The sequence below is a fragment of the Sturnira hondurensis genome, unplaced genomic scaffold, assembly GCF_014824575.4.
Source record: "Sturnira hondurensis isolate 20B ecotype Veracruz unplaced genomic scaffold, ASM1482457v3 Scaffold0000167, whole genome shotgun sequence".
Classification (NCBI taxonomy): domain Eukaryota; kingdom Metazoa; phylum Chordata; class Mammalia; order Chiroptera; family Phyllostomidae; genus Sturnira; species Sturnira hondurensis.
Genome location: NW_028072798.1, coordinates 482526 through 500474, shown reverse-complemented (window position 1 = coordinate 500474; position 17949 = coordinate 482526). Strand labels below are relative to the sequence as shown.

The window sequence follows — 17949 nt, the reverse complement described above, 5'->3', positions numbered from 1 at the left end:
CTAACTGCATTCCTTTTTTATTTTTAGATTTTATTTATTTATTTGTCTTTAGAAGGGAAGGAGAGAGGAAGAGAAACATCAATGTATGGTTGCCTTTTGTGCGTCCCCTGCTGGGAGTTGGCCTGCCGGGAACTGGCCTGCAACCCAGGCATGTGCCCTGACTGGGAATCGAACTGCGATCCTCTGGTTCGCAGGCCTGTGCTCAATCCACTGAGCTCCACCAGCCAGGGCCTAACTGCATTTCTTAAGTGATAAGTATTAACAGTTCAAATTATAGCCCCTTTGAACCCGTTTATGAGGCCTCCCTATCCTTGGTGTGAAGCTAGCTCATGGCCAGTTAATCGTGTGTTCTTCATAACGGAGCTTTCTGATGTTTCACTTTTCCCATTTTTGATGCAGGGATTTTCTTACCAAAAGTAGTTTTTGAACATTCTAGATCATTCTGAATATTAAGTAAATTTACACATATTATCAGGGACCTTCTTTACCTTACTCCTTTTCATATAGGACTGGGCACTTCAGAGCCAACTCCGACTTCAGAACAGGAGTTGGACCAAAGGGTCCCAGAGTAGCCAGGGATCTGTTAATTGTCAAGTGGACTAGCTCAGACAGACTCTCTGGTCTTGTAGGAGACAATTTTTACCCTCAAAAGGCTGCTTATACCTGTGCTAGGGGGGAAAGGGCAACTTCACAGGTGGCAGTAGACTTGCCCCAAGAAGTTCCAAGGACGTGACCGATTGTTCCCACTTCCCCTCTGTATCACTGCTCTGTTTTGTCTAAACTGTGTCATGGCTAGACACGGAAGTGACACACTCTTCCCTTCCCTCATGTCTATTTTATCCTTGTTGATGGCTGAGATGTAGGAAACTGGGCAAGAAAAGTAATAGGTTTCCAGAAAGTTTCATTGGCAAGAGTATATGAGGACCCTCCTTAATTGGTATGTAAGGGACACTCAGTGAAGGTTTCTTGTTCTTTTCCAGTTGTTTCTAAATGAAATGGGTGGGAAGGAGGACTAGGATACAGTCCTGGCATTGCCCAGACTTGACTGCAGGGGCTACGGCTGGGGCAGCTACCACCTGCGTAGTGCACTCGTGCTCGGTCTGTGGCGAGCACTTCCTGGGCACTGTCTCAGCCCATCCCCTTCAATTCCTATGAGGTGCGCACCACCTCTCTCCTTTTCAGAGGAGGAAAGCACTGATCACAGAAGTGCTTCGATATCCAAGGCAGTAACCAACAGAACCAGGACTTGCATCCAGTTGAAGAAACCACTTGGTTCTCTGAACAGCCACTTTCTGACCTACAAAATGACCAGGGAGGAGGAGACCATTCACCCAGCAAACATGTGCTGGTGGCCTATTTTGGGGTACCTTGCTGACATTTTCTATTCCTAGAAAACTTAACCAACACATCTCACCCTTTCAGAGACTATACTCAGTCAGACTTTTTTGATCTATTTTCCAGTTCTAAAATTTGGTGATTCTACTTAATCCAAAATTCTGTGCAACCAGAAGCACTCTAAGTGTCCGTCAAAGAAGGAACGGATAAACAAGATGCGATAAAGCCATATACAAAGAAAGAAAATCTGACACAAGCTGCAGCACAGGTGAACCCTGAAGCCATTAGGCTGAATGCAATCAGCTAGACACAACAGGACAAATACTGTGAGATTCCACTTTGGTGACACATCTGCAATAGTCAAATCCACAGAAACAGAAGTAGAATGGTGGTTAGGAGAGGGAGGGGAGCAGGGAGAGTTACGTTTAATAGGCACAGAGTTCAGTTCTGCAAGATGAAAAGAATTCTGGCAATTGGTCGTACAGCACTGTGAGTATGCTGGTGCCACTGAACTGTAGACTTGAAAATGGTTAAGATGTTAAATTCTATGTTATATGAATTCTACCATAATGTTAAGAAACAAAACAAAACAAAAAAGAAGACCACCCGAGGCTGAGGGAATGGGGAATGAAGAGCGGTTGTTTAACGGGTACCCAGTCTCAGCCGGGGGTGACAGAAAAGTTCTGCAGATGGACGGTGGTGGTGGCTGTACAACGTAAATGTACCCGGTGCCACTGAACTACACACATAGAATGGTTAAAATGATACACTTTATGTGTGTTTCGCCACAGTTAAACAAGAGATGAAAAAATTCCACGCGGGCTGCTGTGCAGAGCAACGCCACCCCCCCGTGAGGGGCAGAGTAGGCTGGGTGGGCACGGCAGAAATCCAAAACAGAGGTGATCAGAAAACAGTTGACCACGAACAGTTGACAACAGTTGACACCCTTGTAGGCTGACAAGCCACGTGTCAGCTCCGCCTGCCTCTGCCTTTTCTGGGTGTTCCAGAGCAGGCTGCCTACACACACACACACACACACACACACACGCACACTCTCTCTTTCTCAGTTAGACTTGTCACATGACCCGGGTAAATTCTTCCATACAATTAGTTCCACAAGGTGCAAACAACATCTACTCTTTGGAAGAAACTTCTGGCCATGGGAAACTTCTCCCAACTGAAGGTTGACTGGTTTAGAACATAATTTCCCAAATTCTATAATTTCCTGCCCACTCAGTATAATTGAATATTCAAGACGGCACACACTCAAAGGCAGCACGATTCTAGCCCAACTGAACAGGGCCTGTTTCGGCAAATCTTCAGCAGCATTTTGCCCCTGGGCAGTCTTTGAAATGCATGAGCAGTCCTTTAGCAGACTAGTAATGATAGCCATTCAATCACCAAAATTAACGGAAGTTTTCGAAACGCCTTTTCATAAAAAAATCCAAATGTGGCCTTGCAAGAGGGGCTGATAGAATGGGAGTGACTGTCTAGTTGCAGGCATTTGTGCGTGCGCTTCATCACACACGAGAAATGGATGTACTCAGTTACGCCCGTTTCGATTTTCTTCCCCCTCCCCCGTGTACAGTGTCAGTAGGTCCTCTCCTCTAATATGTTGTCTAAGCAAATCTGCAAGGGTAGGTGGGAAATATTGTTCTGATTTCAACATCAGAAGCACTAGCGGCCTCCTCTTAAATTTCCTTGGTGAACTAAGAGTTTCGTAGATGCCAGATGCGACAGTTTATGCAAGAGTATTTGATGAAATTGTAAAATCCTTTCAGTAAAAGAACATTATTCTAACCATTTGCATTTTTAAACAATCATGGTTGTTGGGCCAAGATTAGGGTAACAGTCTGTTAGCTTCAAAAATATGAATAAAGTATCAAACTGCTAAGAAAGCTTGAAATTCTTTTAAAGCATTTTTTCTTATAAGGTGGAAATAAAGATGTATTAGAGATATTTTTATTGTCCTTCTTAGTCTTATTTAACATAAATGGAAACGTGTTTTTAACAACCGGTCTAGTACTCTTCAATCTTCCTGCCTGGGCCAAGGGGAGAGGGAGTCGGGGGACCTGCAGGTGACCAGTCCGAGCAGTTTCAAAGAGTAAGTACAGCCAGTTCTGCTGTAATGTTTGTTTTGAAACTGTGACTCTGTTCCCACGCGGTTAATATGTGAGGGAGCAGTGTGAGCTTACTTCCAATTTCCTAAATTCGCCTCTGCTTTTCGGCAGGATTTCGTCCATGGGAAACACTAGGTGAACACGGGAAACTGCACCCAGTTCCAGGCATCAGCACAGACAGACAGACACACACACACACATCCTCCCCCCTCAACTGCCGGCCAGCTACTCAGCCCAGCCGTGTGCCTTACGAGCCACCCCCACCCCCGGCAGGTGTAACAACTTGGCACTGACCGCAGGTAACCCCACTCCGTGATCACTCACAGGACGCCACCCTGCAGAGAGCCTCCTCTCTATTTTTCCCTTTCCTCTCAGCCTGTCTTATACTTCCCCCTCTCTACTCTCTGTTCTTTCTCTTTCTAATTGATCCATTTTCGCACCTTATCTCTTGCTCCCTTCCTCTCTCTCCCTTTCACACAGAGGGTGGCCGTTATGGGAACCAGGTGGCTTCCGCAAGAAAGTTCAGGATTTTTGTGACGAAGTGATATATTTACCAGAGCACGTATGTATTTCTTAACCGTTTATCATGTGTCAAGCTGCCTCCATTTTTGTTAGATTTGTATCTTTTTTTCAATGTGTCACTGATGGTGTTGCAGGGTGCTGCACTCGGCACCCATTTTTCCTTTGGCCTTATTTTCCCCCACGTGGTTCTGCACAGTGAGTGACTTCAGGAACACATCGGTCACGCCACGTGGTAGCAGAACCTACTGTAGGCGCTCTGAAATCATTCAGCTCTTTCCTGGTATCACCTGTCCCCTCCCTTCCCGGAATCGCAGACATTTGACACAGGCGTTACAAACAACCCCTATCTACCAACGACGCTCAGATCACCGATTCTCGCAACTCGGGAGGCATGCCCAGCAAGGCCCGCCTGGGCCTCTCATACCCCTGGCATCCTCCGACTGGCCCCAAGTATTCATCCCTGCTCCAAGTTCCAAGAACAAAGTCACAAGTCAGGAGTTCAAGGGTGACCGCTCCGCTATCTGAGATTTCATGGGGAGACACTGAGCAATGTCACTGCGTCCATCATTATTATATGAATTGAGGATCTTCGCACTACTGCCACAGAGTTCTTAGTGATTTGAAAACTGTACTGCAGGTAAAGGTTAGCAATATCCAGGTGACTTATGAGCAACATGAGGGCCATGGGTGCTGACCCCCCAGACACATAGGTGAAAATCAGAGTGTAACTCCTGACTCTCCAAAAACTTAACCACACCAGTTACCCCTCTGTATCCAAGGGGGACTGGTTTTAGGACCTGCAATGGACACCAAAATCCATGGATGCTCAAGTTCCCTGTATAAAATAGCATAGATTAATGCATGCAGTGGGCCCTCCCCACCCACGGGTTCCCAACTACAGAGCAAAACCAAGGCAGGTGTTTACTGCCCTGGCTGGTGTGGCTCTGGATTGAGTTCAGGCCTGTGAACCAAAGGGCCACTGATGCCATTCCCGGTCAGGACACAGGCCTGGGTTGCGGGCCAGGTCCCCAGTGGGGAGCGCACGAGAGGCAGCCACACAGTGCTATTTCTCTCCTCTTTCTCCTTCCCTTCCCATCTCTCTACAAATAAATCAATAAATTTAAAAAAATAAAAAAAGAAAGAAAACCGTTCACAACTAAGTGGACCTGTGCCAATTCATGTTGTTCAAGGACGAACTGTACATAAACTACCCTTTATCAACGGTGAATGTATTTTCTACAAGTTCACCTCCGAAGCCCAGCAAGCTGACTTCAACTCCTTGTGCAGAGCATCCGTAATGATGCCAGCTCATCTGGGGAGTGCAAGGCTTAAGACATATCAAAACAATTTTCACACTGCTTTTTTCATGGCTTGTCTGTTCTAAAGTGTCCATAATTCTCATTTCAGCTTCTCAGAATGGCCACAGAAACGAGTTTTTAAAAAAGGGCAGGGCAGTAAAAAGGAGGGCATTTGGTGGTCTCACAGACTTTATCAATGTGGCAACAGACCGACAGCTTTCAAGCATCATTCTTTTGTGTGGTGGCTTTACTCGGGTCCCCCATCGATTCCCTGCCACTCACAGAATTTCCAGAAAAGAAGGGAAGCGTGAGCCCTGACGTTGAACTCAGACCCAGCGGCCCTCTTTTTAAACGGGAAAACTACCTGGTCTCTGGTAATTCCGAGGAGCCCTACTGGCAGGTCAAGTGCATAGGAATGAACAGGAAAACAAAAGGGGGGAGGTAATTAGGATTGATGGGGGGAGGGGCAGGGAAAAGTGGAGATGATGGAGAGGCGTAGGAGGGGAGAGAGAAGCAATAGAAGAGGCATAGGTCTAAATTTAAGTAAAGAACTCAATTCCAAACGTTCTACAAGGTGACTCAGGAGTAACCTCAGCAGTAATAACCATCAAAAAATCTTCCTTGCTTCCTTCCTCGTGTGTTTCTGTACTTCGTGATGGTGGTGGGGTACATGCTGTAGGTTTTGCAGTGAGGACGTTTCGATCACAGTTGACCCTTGAACAACGTGGGGACTGGCGGTGCCAACCTCCATGCAGCGAAGATCCACGCACAACTTAAGCTGGCCCTCAAACCTGCAGACTGCCAATCAAGGATCAAAAATACTGTTTTTGATACGGGGTTGGTCAAATCCATGGATGTGAAACCCCAAGGGTACAGAGGGTTGGCTGCGTATTTATTGAAAAAAGTCCATCTATGGGTGGATGCCCACAGTTCAAAGTCGTGTGCTATTCAAGGGTAAACTGTATATATAATGCACTGTAGAGACTGCAGTTCACAAAAAAATGTGTCCTAGCGTCTTTGGGCACACAGCTGGACTACCTACATCTTCCAGCTGAGGGAGGTGGTGCAGACCACCTCAACCTCAGAAGCCACATGCCGCAGACGACAGAGCCTCGTCAGTGTGGGTCCCTGTTGACTGCGTCGGGAGCAGCATGCCTACTAACCAGAACACACACAGTTAGCTGGGACAGGGGAAAGATTCTGCTGCACCGAATCACTACACTTGGGTCTATTTGTTACTGCAGGTTAGCCCACCCTTATACACCACATGTCCCAAGTCTTCAGAGCGATGGGTCTCAACCAGAGGCAATTCTGCCCCTCCAGGAATACCTGGCAAAGTCCAGAGACATTTTTGGTTGTCATGAGTGGGGATGGTGCTGCTTCTATTGGCATCTAGTGGGTAGGGGTTGGGTTTCCTGCTGACCATCCTACAATGTACATAACTATCCCCCCCACAACCAAGAATTCTTCAGTCCGAAATGTGCATGGTGCTGCCACTTTAAAACCCTGCTCTAGAGAGCCCTAAGAGCTTTGGAAGATGACCAAAATCTCTGAATTCTCTGCTACACTGAGATTTGTAATAACGGTGTGGACTGGTAGTAGGAGACGTGGTCTTTGAGTGAAACCTGGGGTCCACTTCCAGCTCTACCAGTGACACTCGTGTGACCTACGACAAGTTAATTCGCCCTCTGCACATTCGCTATTCTTGTGCTAAAATAGGAAAATTATAACAGTGCCCACATGATGGGGCTGAGTGAGGATGCAAGTGCTTAATTATGGCAAGTGCTGATATATTATGGTACATACTCAAGTAAGAGTGGCTGTTAATATTATGCTTTCTTGTGTTTTTGTTGTTATTAAGGCACAATTCTAGAACATCTAGAAGTGGTAGCAGCTATGCAGGATATTTACAGTTGTTGGAATCCAAGAGGGGATGCAAGTCACCAAGCGTCAGGTGTTGCACTGGTTCCACTCTCTGTCTTCCAAGCTTGCAGGAGAGTCTGCCCCATGGAGGTATTTTAAGTAACTTTCCTTAATTTTGACCCAGAGACTGGTCATGGGTTAAGATTTGGCTGTGAAAATGTACATGTAATTGAATAACCCAAACTGCCATCAGTCATCAAACACACACACGAGTTCTCACGAGCAGCCGACAGCTCCTTCGGCACAGCAGCTCCACTCACTTGGCTTTCGTTAAACGCTGCTCACCTTGAGCTACTTTCATCGCTCATTAGCAATCAGTCAGAAGGTATTAACAGAACACCCGAAGTGGGCAAACCCACTAGGCGTGGAGAGGGGTAAAAGGCTGGCCCCTGCCCTCCCTCCCACAGGAAGTTGCAACGAGTAGCAGAGACGGACACTCAAAACCACTGGGTCCCACCTTCTCAATTTTTGTCACTGTTGAGTGGCAAGAGATGAGAGAGAGACAGGATAGGGAGGAAGGGGGCACAACAGCAACAAAAAGACATGAAAACAAATAGCGAGATTTGGGCATTACACGCAGTGATTAGATGTGCTATTTGAGGGATGGTTTCTACATAAGCATAAAACTGTTTAACAGGTTTACTTCTAACACTATAGATCTTTTTTAAAAGATTTTATTTATTTATTTATCTTTAGAGGGGAAGGAGAGGGAGAGAAACATCAATGTATGGTTGCCTTTTGTGCGTCCCCTGCTGGGAGTTGGCCTGCAGGGAACGGGCCTGCAACCCAGGCGTGTGCCCTGACTGGGAATTGAACCACAATCCTCTGGTTCACAGGCCTGTGCTCAATCCACTGAGCTACACCAGCCAGGGCCTAACACTATAGATCTTAAAATAGTTTTAAGAAAGATCTCATTCACCCATTATGATAAAAGCCCTTAGAGGGAACAACAAATAGAGACATTCAAATAAAAGTGCTCAAATGCCACATAAAGAAAAGGTACATTATATTGTGCTAAGTACCACAGCGTATGTTCTTTATTAAATCCACCCACATAACAAGCCTTCATTAAAAATGATCCCTGCCAAGTCCTATACTCTAGCACTGAGCACACATTTTCCTCAGCATTCAAGAACTTCAGTCTCCAAGAACTTCATAAAAAGTGTCAGTGTAATAAATGTTGTTTAACCTGGAGGGAAAGTATTGAGTGAGGACATCTGCAAGTAATAAGACAACACAACCTACAACAAGTCACCTATTCCCAGCAGCCTTCTCCCTCAGTTCGAGACCATTCTCCTCTCGGCAAGTGTCCTAAGCAGCTATGGCTGGTTCAGGGAAGGCCCACACAGAATCAGTCCTTCACAGCTAAGGGAGAGAGCGGCAGGGACAGGAACTACCCCTTCCACCCCCACGATCTTGTCTCCAGCAGGATCAATGGAGAGCCAAGCTTCATCAGAAACAGCCTCAGATCCACAGTGTTGTCCTTGAGGGAGAGATGGTCTGGGACAAGAGCCAACTCAGATTCCATTCCATCACGTCTTGGTCACCTCGTGAGCCTAAGAGCTAAGTCTCCAGGCAGAGTAAATGGTGGAGTCACTGCACAGACTCCCAAGGCAGGGCCGCTGGGTTTCCTTTTTCATTCTGCGCAATCACAGGAGAAGGCCTGCTTCCCAGGGTGAGAGAGTCCCCTTTCCAAAGTACTTGGGTACCTCCATCCAAACAGCAGCCTCTTCTCTAAGGTCCCGCAAGGAGCGGAATAGTTTTCAAGGCGTTTCACTTCATTGTGTGTGAGAAGCATCTTTCTCTCTTCCACCTACCCTGACACTGTCTATTCCATCACGCAACAAACGAAGAGTATATGCACACTAACACACACAAGAGCTGAGGGCGAGTGAGGGAAGGGGAGGAGCAGCACCCAGTTCCTACCTGGGGGCCTCCCTCTACGTTTGGGTCATTTCCCCTCAACCACCCTCCCACGCAAAACACCCTTCTTCCTCCTCTTTCCTGTTCCACCTTAAATTTTCAGTGGATTCACTAGAAATAATCTACCTGCATTCAAAATAATAATGTTGGGGTCGGTCGTTTAAATTTCTACCATAGTGAATTGACTCATTTTTTTCTGAAAGTCCTCGGGTAAGAAGGCACAGTTACTCTCAACCAGCAAATTCAAAGCAGGTTGGTGATGATGATAATCTCTATTTATTAATTGTTTACCATGTGCCAGGCACTGTTGTAAGAGCTTTTCTTTTTTATATATGTTTTTAATTTTTCAATTACAGTTGACATACATCATTATATTAGTTTCAGGGGCACACCTCAGTGATTAGACATTACATAACTTACTAAGTGATCACCCTGATAAATCTCACACCCATCTGACTTATAAGAGCTTTAAATATATTATCTAATCTAATTCCCATAATAATAACCCTATGAGGCAGGTACTGTTTATTAGTCTCATTTCACAGTTGATGAAATGTAGGCACAGATTTACAGTCTAATGCAGCAGTCAGCATATTCTGGCCCTTGGGTCAAGTCCGGCCCTAAAGTTTTGCTGGAACTTCCACGCCCATTCATTGCCATAGTGTCTATGGCTGCTCTCCAGCTACAGTGGCCGAGCTGAGCGGTTGTGACAGATCGCAGGGCCCAGGAAGCCTAAAATGTTTACCATCTGGCTCTTTATAGAAAATGTCCACCGACCCCTCAGGTAAAACATTGGATCAAGAAAAAAAGGCAAAACCATTTGGACAGCTGGAAACAGAATTTTTACTGGAACTTTCTTAGCAAATATTCTGCCTTATCACTTCTTTTTATCACCAACAAAAGATTCATTTGGGAGAAAGAGAGGACTGCAACCTGGAGCCAGCAGATATGGCAGCCTGCGCGCCGGTTCCCTTGATCTGTTTTCTTTCACTCACACTTTACCTTATTACCTCTCACCTGAGAGGCATCAGAAAAAGTGAGAATGTACATGGAATACCAGTTCAGTAACTAAAGACTCCTCTCTCAGTAGAGCAAGCTTTGATTGGGTAAAAAAGTTTCCAAGAAAGAAGGAGAAAGGATAAACCAAGAAAGCTTTGACAACCATAAATTTCCTACGAGGTTGTAAAGTTTTGGCAGTTTCACAGGTATTTCTTCTCAAGTACAAATGACCTCACTGTTGAAATTAAAAACCAATTGGCTTGGCTTATTTGACATTTGGTATCGCATATTGTTTTGGTTGAGCATCAATTGATTTTTCTATTTTTCCTGGAACTTATGTCATAACTATTTTTAGTAGGCAGTGTCTGGTTCTATTATTTGTGGAACTCAACACACAATCGTGCCTTAGATTTTTTTGTTTTTGCTAAAGCTATAAGAATGTACATATTTAGTAGAAAATATTCTCATCAATAAATGTTCTATATTCTGAGACATTTTAGATTAAAAGTCTGAAACAGGAAGTAGGCACTGACAAATGAAAGAATTTGATATATTACTGGGCAGCAAAGTGAGTGTAACTTTATAATATATAAATGTGCCTTTGAAGTATTAATAATTTTATCATTGATTGTGAATGAGCAATTCTTAATCCCTAAAAACCTATCTATAAATCAAAGTCAAATTAAGAATTGAATTTCCACAGTGTGAAAGCTGGCCCATAAGCTGTCAATTTATGCAAAATTATTTACTATAAAAGCGAACAGAAATTCCCCAGACAAGACAAAGCCCACCGTTTTTGTTTACCCTTCACCACATTCTGCCAAATGCCCACTGACACAAAGAACACAGAGAACAGCAATCCCAGGCTTGTCTGCATATCCGAGTCCTGTGGGGTCTTTCACGATCCCAACCACCCAGTCACACCCCAGGCCCATGAAATCATAGTCTTTGGAGGTAGGACACAGGTGCCAGTGTTTTTGGAAGCTCCCAGGCACCAGCAGACAGTTCTGCTTAAGGTGAAGACAGCCTGACACCTGCAGCTCAGGAGCCCCAAGGTCCTACTCTACCCCCGGTCTGCTCCACTATCTGCCAGGCACTCAGATCCTCCGTAGCTGTTAACACAACACACTGGTGAACACACTGGCATCATCATTCTCGCTCCTGACGCATCATCAATTCATTAACGCAAATAGTAAGAGGATTCTAACGTAAGGAGTACAGCCCTAGGGTTTCTCTTAAGTTATAGTCTGTTTAATTGTTCACACCACTTCTGCACCTCAGGTGACAACACTCCCCTGACACCTGGCTTTGCTCTTTATTCTACAAACATATTTATCCTGAACGACAAGCTTAAAAAAAAGTTTGCCTTACCTCTACGATGCTTTTTAAATCTTGCACGTAAGTCCTTTCGGTCTCCAGGATTTCCTGAACAACTCTATCCACGTAGAGGAGCTTGGGGCTGTTGGCTGACTCTGCACTTGTTTCGGGGGCCCCGTTCGCCTCCACTCTCCGCTGGGTCCGGGGCTGCCTCTCGCTGCCCGCGTCTGTGCTCGGCTGCCCCGCTAGGCTCTCCCTCTGCAGCTCGCTGCTGGAAAACGGCCTGGCTGGGATCAGCTCCAGTTTTATGGCCCCTGCTTCCTTATCCTGGGGAAACAGGCCCAAGTGGCTGTTGGAAACTAGAGTCACTCGGCTGCCGAAGGAACCATGGCTGTCCCGGGAAGAAGCGGAGGACGACGTGGAGCCGAAGCTGACTGGGCGGTCGCTGTCCGAGAGCTCCATGGTCTTCGGTTCTTGGGACTGGGAATACTTGGCTACAGTCTTGGGGTCTGGATCTTCGGTTATAGCTAATGGCCCTTCAAGACGCAACTGGTGGACATCTGGATACATTAAAAGAAAAAGAGAAGGACAAGATAAGCAAGGTAAGTGTTTTTAAATGATATTAGACAGAAGATGTAGAGGGAGTTAAAACCCAGACCATGCATAAGAATCAGAAACAAAGAGGCAGCAAGTTAGTCATGAAGGACACGCAAAGGTACCGCGGTGAGTTTGAGTTTCTAAAGCACCGCCTGGGACCGTGCTAGAAATGCAGAGTCTCGGGCACCACCCAGACCTGCCGAGCTTCAGTCTGCATTTTGACAAGATCCTGGTGCCACCTGCACACGCATTAAGGTTTGAGAGGCACTACAGCCATTGCCTCAAAATGTGACCACCTGGAATGACTAACAGGTGCTGATGGGTCCCAATTTTCCATATTAAAAACTCAGTGGTCAAGGCATAAGGAATCTACAGCTTTAACAAGCTTCACAGGTGATGCTCATGCCCTTCCAACATGCCCTGTGTGATTCCCATGGTGTTTGGGAAACAATTCTTTATTCTGGGTAACCCACCTTCATGCCACAAACTTTTCAGCCTCCATTCTGGAACCACTGCTCCTTGACTTGGCGGATGCTGACAATTTCACACTTTACCACTATCAGCATGAGACAAAGTGTTGCCTGGGCAGTATTTTTCTCATCCAGGGCAAGAGAACCCCAATATCAAAACCCACACCCCCTTTCAACCTTGTCCTCTCACTATTACATGTCTGCATCCCCACTCGAAAGTTGACGGTCCATTTGTGGGGTACACGGGGTTACACGATTCCAGATATTTGCCACAATTTTTTAAGCGTTTGCAATATTCTTTCTGTGTGCCCTATAACAGCTTTATGGCCTGTAAAACACGGCCTGGTTATAGCAGTTAAAATGCACTTGCCCTAAACTGCGTGCTCCAACTTGAGTGTGGCAAAACCCCAAGAAGCAGCCAGGCACTGAGGCACACTTGCCGCAGAGGATGCAGGCCCACATTTGGGATTGGTGCTAAGAAAGTCGTGGGCAGGTCTAAGTAGCAGCAGACACAAGCGTTTTTTCCTATTGGCATCCACCAAAACCATAATCATGAGGTTATCTCGCTTTCACAACTGGGTATTTACTTGGAAAGTATATGAGGATTCTCTAAGGTCCCCAGGGTCGAATGAGGCTATGAGTTAGGACCAAACGTAAGTTGGGTATAGTGTACCTGAAAGCCGGGAACCCCGGGGCGGCTCTCCATCAACCTCCCCCCGTAGATCTGGATACCCTGGTCTCCAAGGCAAGTTCTGGTTTTCTGACTAGACTAGAATCAACCTTCTCTCCAGTATAGAAAAGTGTACTTAATAGTAATATAACTCGTGGCAAACGTTATATTATCAGGAGTGGTGAAAAAAGAACACAATAGAGACTTTTTTAAAACCTACTTTCACTCTAAATTAGCCTGCCAATATTGGAACCGAAAGACGAAAGAGGAACAGAAAAAAGGACCAATGATTTTAGAGGCATCTGTGTGGGGCTGCTGGGGATGCCGGTGCCCTTTACACCTTCAAAGATAGGGCAACGTGGGATGGGAAGACACGTCAGCAGGGGGTTGCTTTGTGGATGAGTCAAACAGCAACACAAACCAGGTCCTGTTCCAAAGAAGCATCAGATGTTACAACACCAGGCCACGTACAGCTGACCCCTGAACTACACAGGTTGGAGCTGCGTGGGTCTGCTTATATACGGACATCATTTAGTAAATACCTGTACGGTTTTTGATCGAGAGTCTGCGAATACAGAGGGCCAACCGCATGCATCCATCTGTGCATATCGTAAGGAGAGATTTGAGCATCTGTGGACGTTGGTGTCTGCGGGGGGCCTGGAACCAGTCCCCTGCAGATACTGAGGGACAGCTGACGTTCTGGGGGAGTTAAAGGTTACATGCAGATTTTCGACTGGGCTGGGGTCACTGCCCCTAACCCCCACAATGTTCAAAGGTCAACAGTATCCAGGCCCCTGGACTGAGTTGCCTAGTCTTTAGACTGCCAACCAGGTACTTTATAAAAGAGAATATTGGAGATATCTGATAGCTGTAGTATTTAGCCAAACTTACTGCCCCAAATCCAATACCTCCCAAAATTACCAATAACAGAAGCGAAACATTTAAAGCTAGGTTGTATAATGGCATGTAATATGAGGCTGCATTTGCTAATGGATATCAGTTATCATGTTAATTCATTGCTTAGAAGATAATTATAGTTTTCTCACGTAAAGAAATATACCTCATAAAAACTGTCTAGTCTTGTTCTCATCTCCCTCAAAATAATTTAAGATTTCTACCCTGTCTGGCCCGTTCTTTTTAATGTAATTCACCGATTTTTAATATTTATTTCTGGAGCTGCACTGGTCAGCATGGCAGCCCGTGGCCACGTGTGCCCCCTGGGCACTCAACATGCAACCAGTCTGAAGTGCAAGGTGCTGTAAGTGCAAAATTTACACCAGATTTCAAAGAATTAGTGTGCAACAAAGTATAAAATACCTCACCAATAATTTTTATATTAACTACATGTTGCAATAATATTTTGGGATCGTGGGTTAAATAAAATATCTCCTTAAAGTTCTTTTTACTGGTTGCATTTTACTCTTTTTAACTTGGCTCCTAAAAATTACAAATTACATATGTGGCTTGTGTTATATTTTAGTTGGGCAAACTGATCCAGATATTCTAGATAATTCTATGATTCTGTAAGATTCACATTTACTTCCTTATTAGTCTTTGTTCAAATCATAGTGAATGGAGAGGTGCATATAATTCCATTGGCCCCTTCCGAAAGCTCCATTCATTAGTGCACAGCATTGTTACCAACTGGCCGAAAGAGAGCTGGGAGGTGATCCTTGCAGACTGGATTTTGGGGTAACTGATTTCCCATGATAAACCGAAACACGAGCTAGAAAACAGCAGTGCAGGGAAGCTGCCCCCTCTTCCTCGACTGAAAAATGTTGGCGGGCTGTATGAACATTTGGGTAATGTGACGCTTTGCTTTCCTCTCCTTTTCATAGCCTCTCTCCCTTTCCTACCAAATCCCACACACCGGGCTAATGATACGGCATCTTTTGTAAACTTGCCAGACATTGCTAATGGCCCATGTCAGTGGCTGTGTTGACCATGAACATCCTAAAATAAGCTAGTTCTGCCCACCCTGAGGATCTTGGTCCCTCTGACCCTTGGTAAACCTGCAGATGTTGGCGGTGCCTTGGAGGCAGAGGACCCTCGGAGTCCTAATCATTCTTACGACTAGATGTGCCATTAGCCTAAATGCCATCTCATTGAAATATTCCTTCTTGGGCCATTTTCAATTTACAAGAAAAGGCTACACAGCCATCATGTAGAAACACTTTCACACATTTCACTTCATGACAAGTCCCTCTCTCTGTTTCTCAGTGAAAGAGCTTTTAATTTCTTGGCTTGTCTTTGCTCTCCCAACTTCCATTATTTTAATTGCTCTCCTTTGGAATGGCGTGGCCAGAACCCGAAGCTGCTCTCCTTGGCTCTAGCTGGTCTCCCAAAGCTCACTTAGGGTTGAGGCAGAATGTCCCATGGCTAGTCAAGCCCAAGCTGCCAGTGACTGTGCTCCCATGTTGAGGAGGGACTGATGGATCTGCAGCCGACCCCTCCTGTCGCAACTCCCAAGGACAGCTTTCCAAGGTGAGGCAGAGCTTAGGGCACAGTGGCGGCCAGTGAGGAGCTGTCAGAACTTCCGCGTTCTGCTCAGTGCTGTCGTGGACCACAAATACCTAACTGAGTTCCTTGTCCGGACAATCAGGAAAACCAAGAGAATGTGTTGTGTGCAAGGCCGATGAGTAACTAAAATGATGTAGCTCCTGTTATCCTGCCTGCCAATTGCTTAAAGAGGGAAGGCACCAGAGAAACTAAAATATAAGCAAGAAGTGATCCTATCAGCAGCAAAGTTCATTTTTATAGAGCCTGAAGTTATAAACAGCGAACTTCATGATTAAAAAAGAGAGCGAGAGACCCAAACATCTTTTAAGAGTTGAAATTATAAGATATATACACATGCATATGTTTCAAAGACAACACCACGTATTTGAGGAGAAAGTTCCTCTCCCACACATCTGGGGGATGGTAGAGAGCACAAGAGATAAAAGCCCCGAGAGAGCAACACCGACTTCCCCCTCTTGGCTTTCTAAAGTACCAACATGGTTCTTATATAAATGGTAGAGCCGGGACTGCAATTCCACATGTTCGATCCGGGGAATGTGATTTTCACACTTATTTGTAGCTGTTAGGCAATGAAGAAGTCAAAAACCTTGTTACCACATTAATTAGTTAGTTTGACCAGTGTTTTATGGTTATGCAAGATGTTTACATTAGGGGGAGCTGGGGGAAGAGTGTATAGGAACTCTGGATTTATCTTGGGAACTTTTCTGTAAATTAGAAACATTTTCAAAATGAGTAGTTAAAAAAAAATCTTGCATCACTGAAGAGTCAGTAAAGCTGTTATCAGACAGGGGACTGGGCCTGGAGCAGGTCTGCCTCAGGATGGCCTGGAGTGTGTGGGTTCTTGACTTTATGCAGGAAAGATTTCAAACGTGAGTCCAGGTGATTTGGGGGGGATGTTCATTAAAGCTGCAGACAGTGAAACAAAGGGAGGGCTTAGGAGAGAAGAAGCAACAGGAGGGAGTCTCGGTGGGGCTGCTTGGCTCATTGAGAAGTCAGAGAAAAGGGGCCTCAGAGACAGGTTTGGCAGTTAGCCTGGGATGAGCTGCTGCTGCTGCCCCCTGCTCCCCTGGTTGCAACTTTTGTGGGGACTCTTAGAGTTTAGGAGATGTGCGCCTGGGGGGGGAAGGACAGATGAGCAGGGAAGGTGCTCCCAGGAGGAGGAGCAGGAGAGAGGGCCTTCGTTTTTGAGGATTTTTTGAGGCTGGGAATCTGAGGGAGGTCTCAGGGGAGATCTCAATAGACTATTCATCAGGTTCCCAGAGGTGCCCTTTGGGGGATTGTTCATCATTGCACCTGGTCCTGGCATCGCCTGCCAGGCTTTGCTGCTATTCTGGGCCTAGAGCTGAAATACGACTGAGGCCTGGAGGTTATCTCTAGGGAGGAAAGGTGAGGGGGGTCCAAACCGCATGGCCATCCACATGCTAGGGGAGGGAAGGCCACCCTGGGGATGAAGTCTGGCAATTGTTTTGCCTGTTTCTAGACACTTGGACTTTCTGCCCTGGTGACCTTCTGTATCTAGCTGTAAATTGCCTGGCCGTTTTGCTCAGTTATCTGTCCCATTCCACTTGCTAAGGAATTCTCCTAGCTTCTTATTTCCCTGCCTCCCAGCAAATATTGGAACAAGAAGGCAAAGAATAGGAAAGACGCGTTGCAAAAATGCTCTTGTTAAAACAAGAAGTGAGAGAAATACATGAAGAACAGAAACACCTTCCAGCTGTAAAGTCTGATACTATATATTCAGATAATTTACTAATGGATTCCTGTGCTCCTCCATGGAAACTGGGAGGTAGAAGGGCTGCTGTAGCTGGGTGGGGGACAAAGCAGGACAGTTAATGCAGCAAGTGCATGAGCTGCATGGCTTTCTCTACGCGGTGAGTCCAGGATCTCTATGCTGGAAGGCACAGCCATGCATTTGGGTTAAAAGAGGATCTTAGGGAATTCCCTTCAGGCTTTTCATGCATAGGCAGCTGTTTTTATCTTTACTGTGTGCTTTTCCTTGTGGTGGTTTAATGTGGGAGATAAAGGACCATAGGGGTCAAGGAAAACTAAACTATGGGCTGTGTTTTCCCTTTCAGAGGAGACTGTTAGTTGGCCACCCAAACCCACATCCCCTTCTTCTTTGGTAAACAGAGTGTCAACTGAGCACCCTTCCCGGCTTCCTTACCTTAGCTAAGGCCACGTGGTCAAGTTCTCACCAATGGAAATGGTATGTGTCCCTTTGGGGTCTTTTTCTCAAGCATTAGACATTGTTCCTT

General features: G+C 45.7%; 1 protein-coding gene across 8 annotated transcripts in view; it reads right to left on the bottom strand.

Moving 5' to 3' along the window:
- The window catches only part of PLEKHG1 (pleckstrin homology and RhoGEF domain containing G1), a 204039-nt gene that overhangs the window by 71919 nt on the left and 114171 nt on the right, over positions 1 to 17949 (bottom strand). For all 8 annotated transcript variants that reach the window (XM_037049168.1, XM_037049309.1, XM_037049084.1 and 5 more), the window contains one exon: positions 11492 to 11997. In XM_037049168.1, the coding sequence (XP_036905063.1) occupies positions 11492 to 11899 (408 nt within the window). In that variant the 5' untranslated portion in view covers positions 11900 to 11997. The remainder of the gene's footprint in view (positions 1 to 11491; positions 11998 to 17949) is intronic.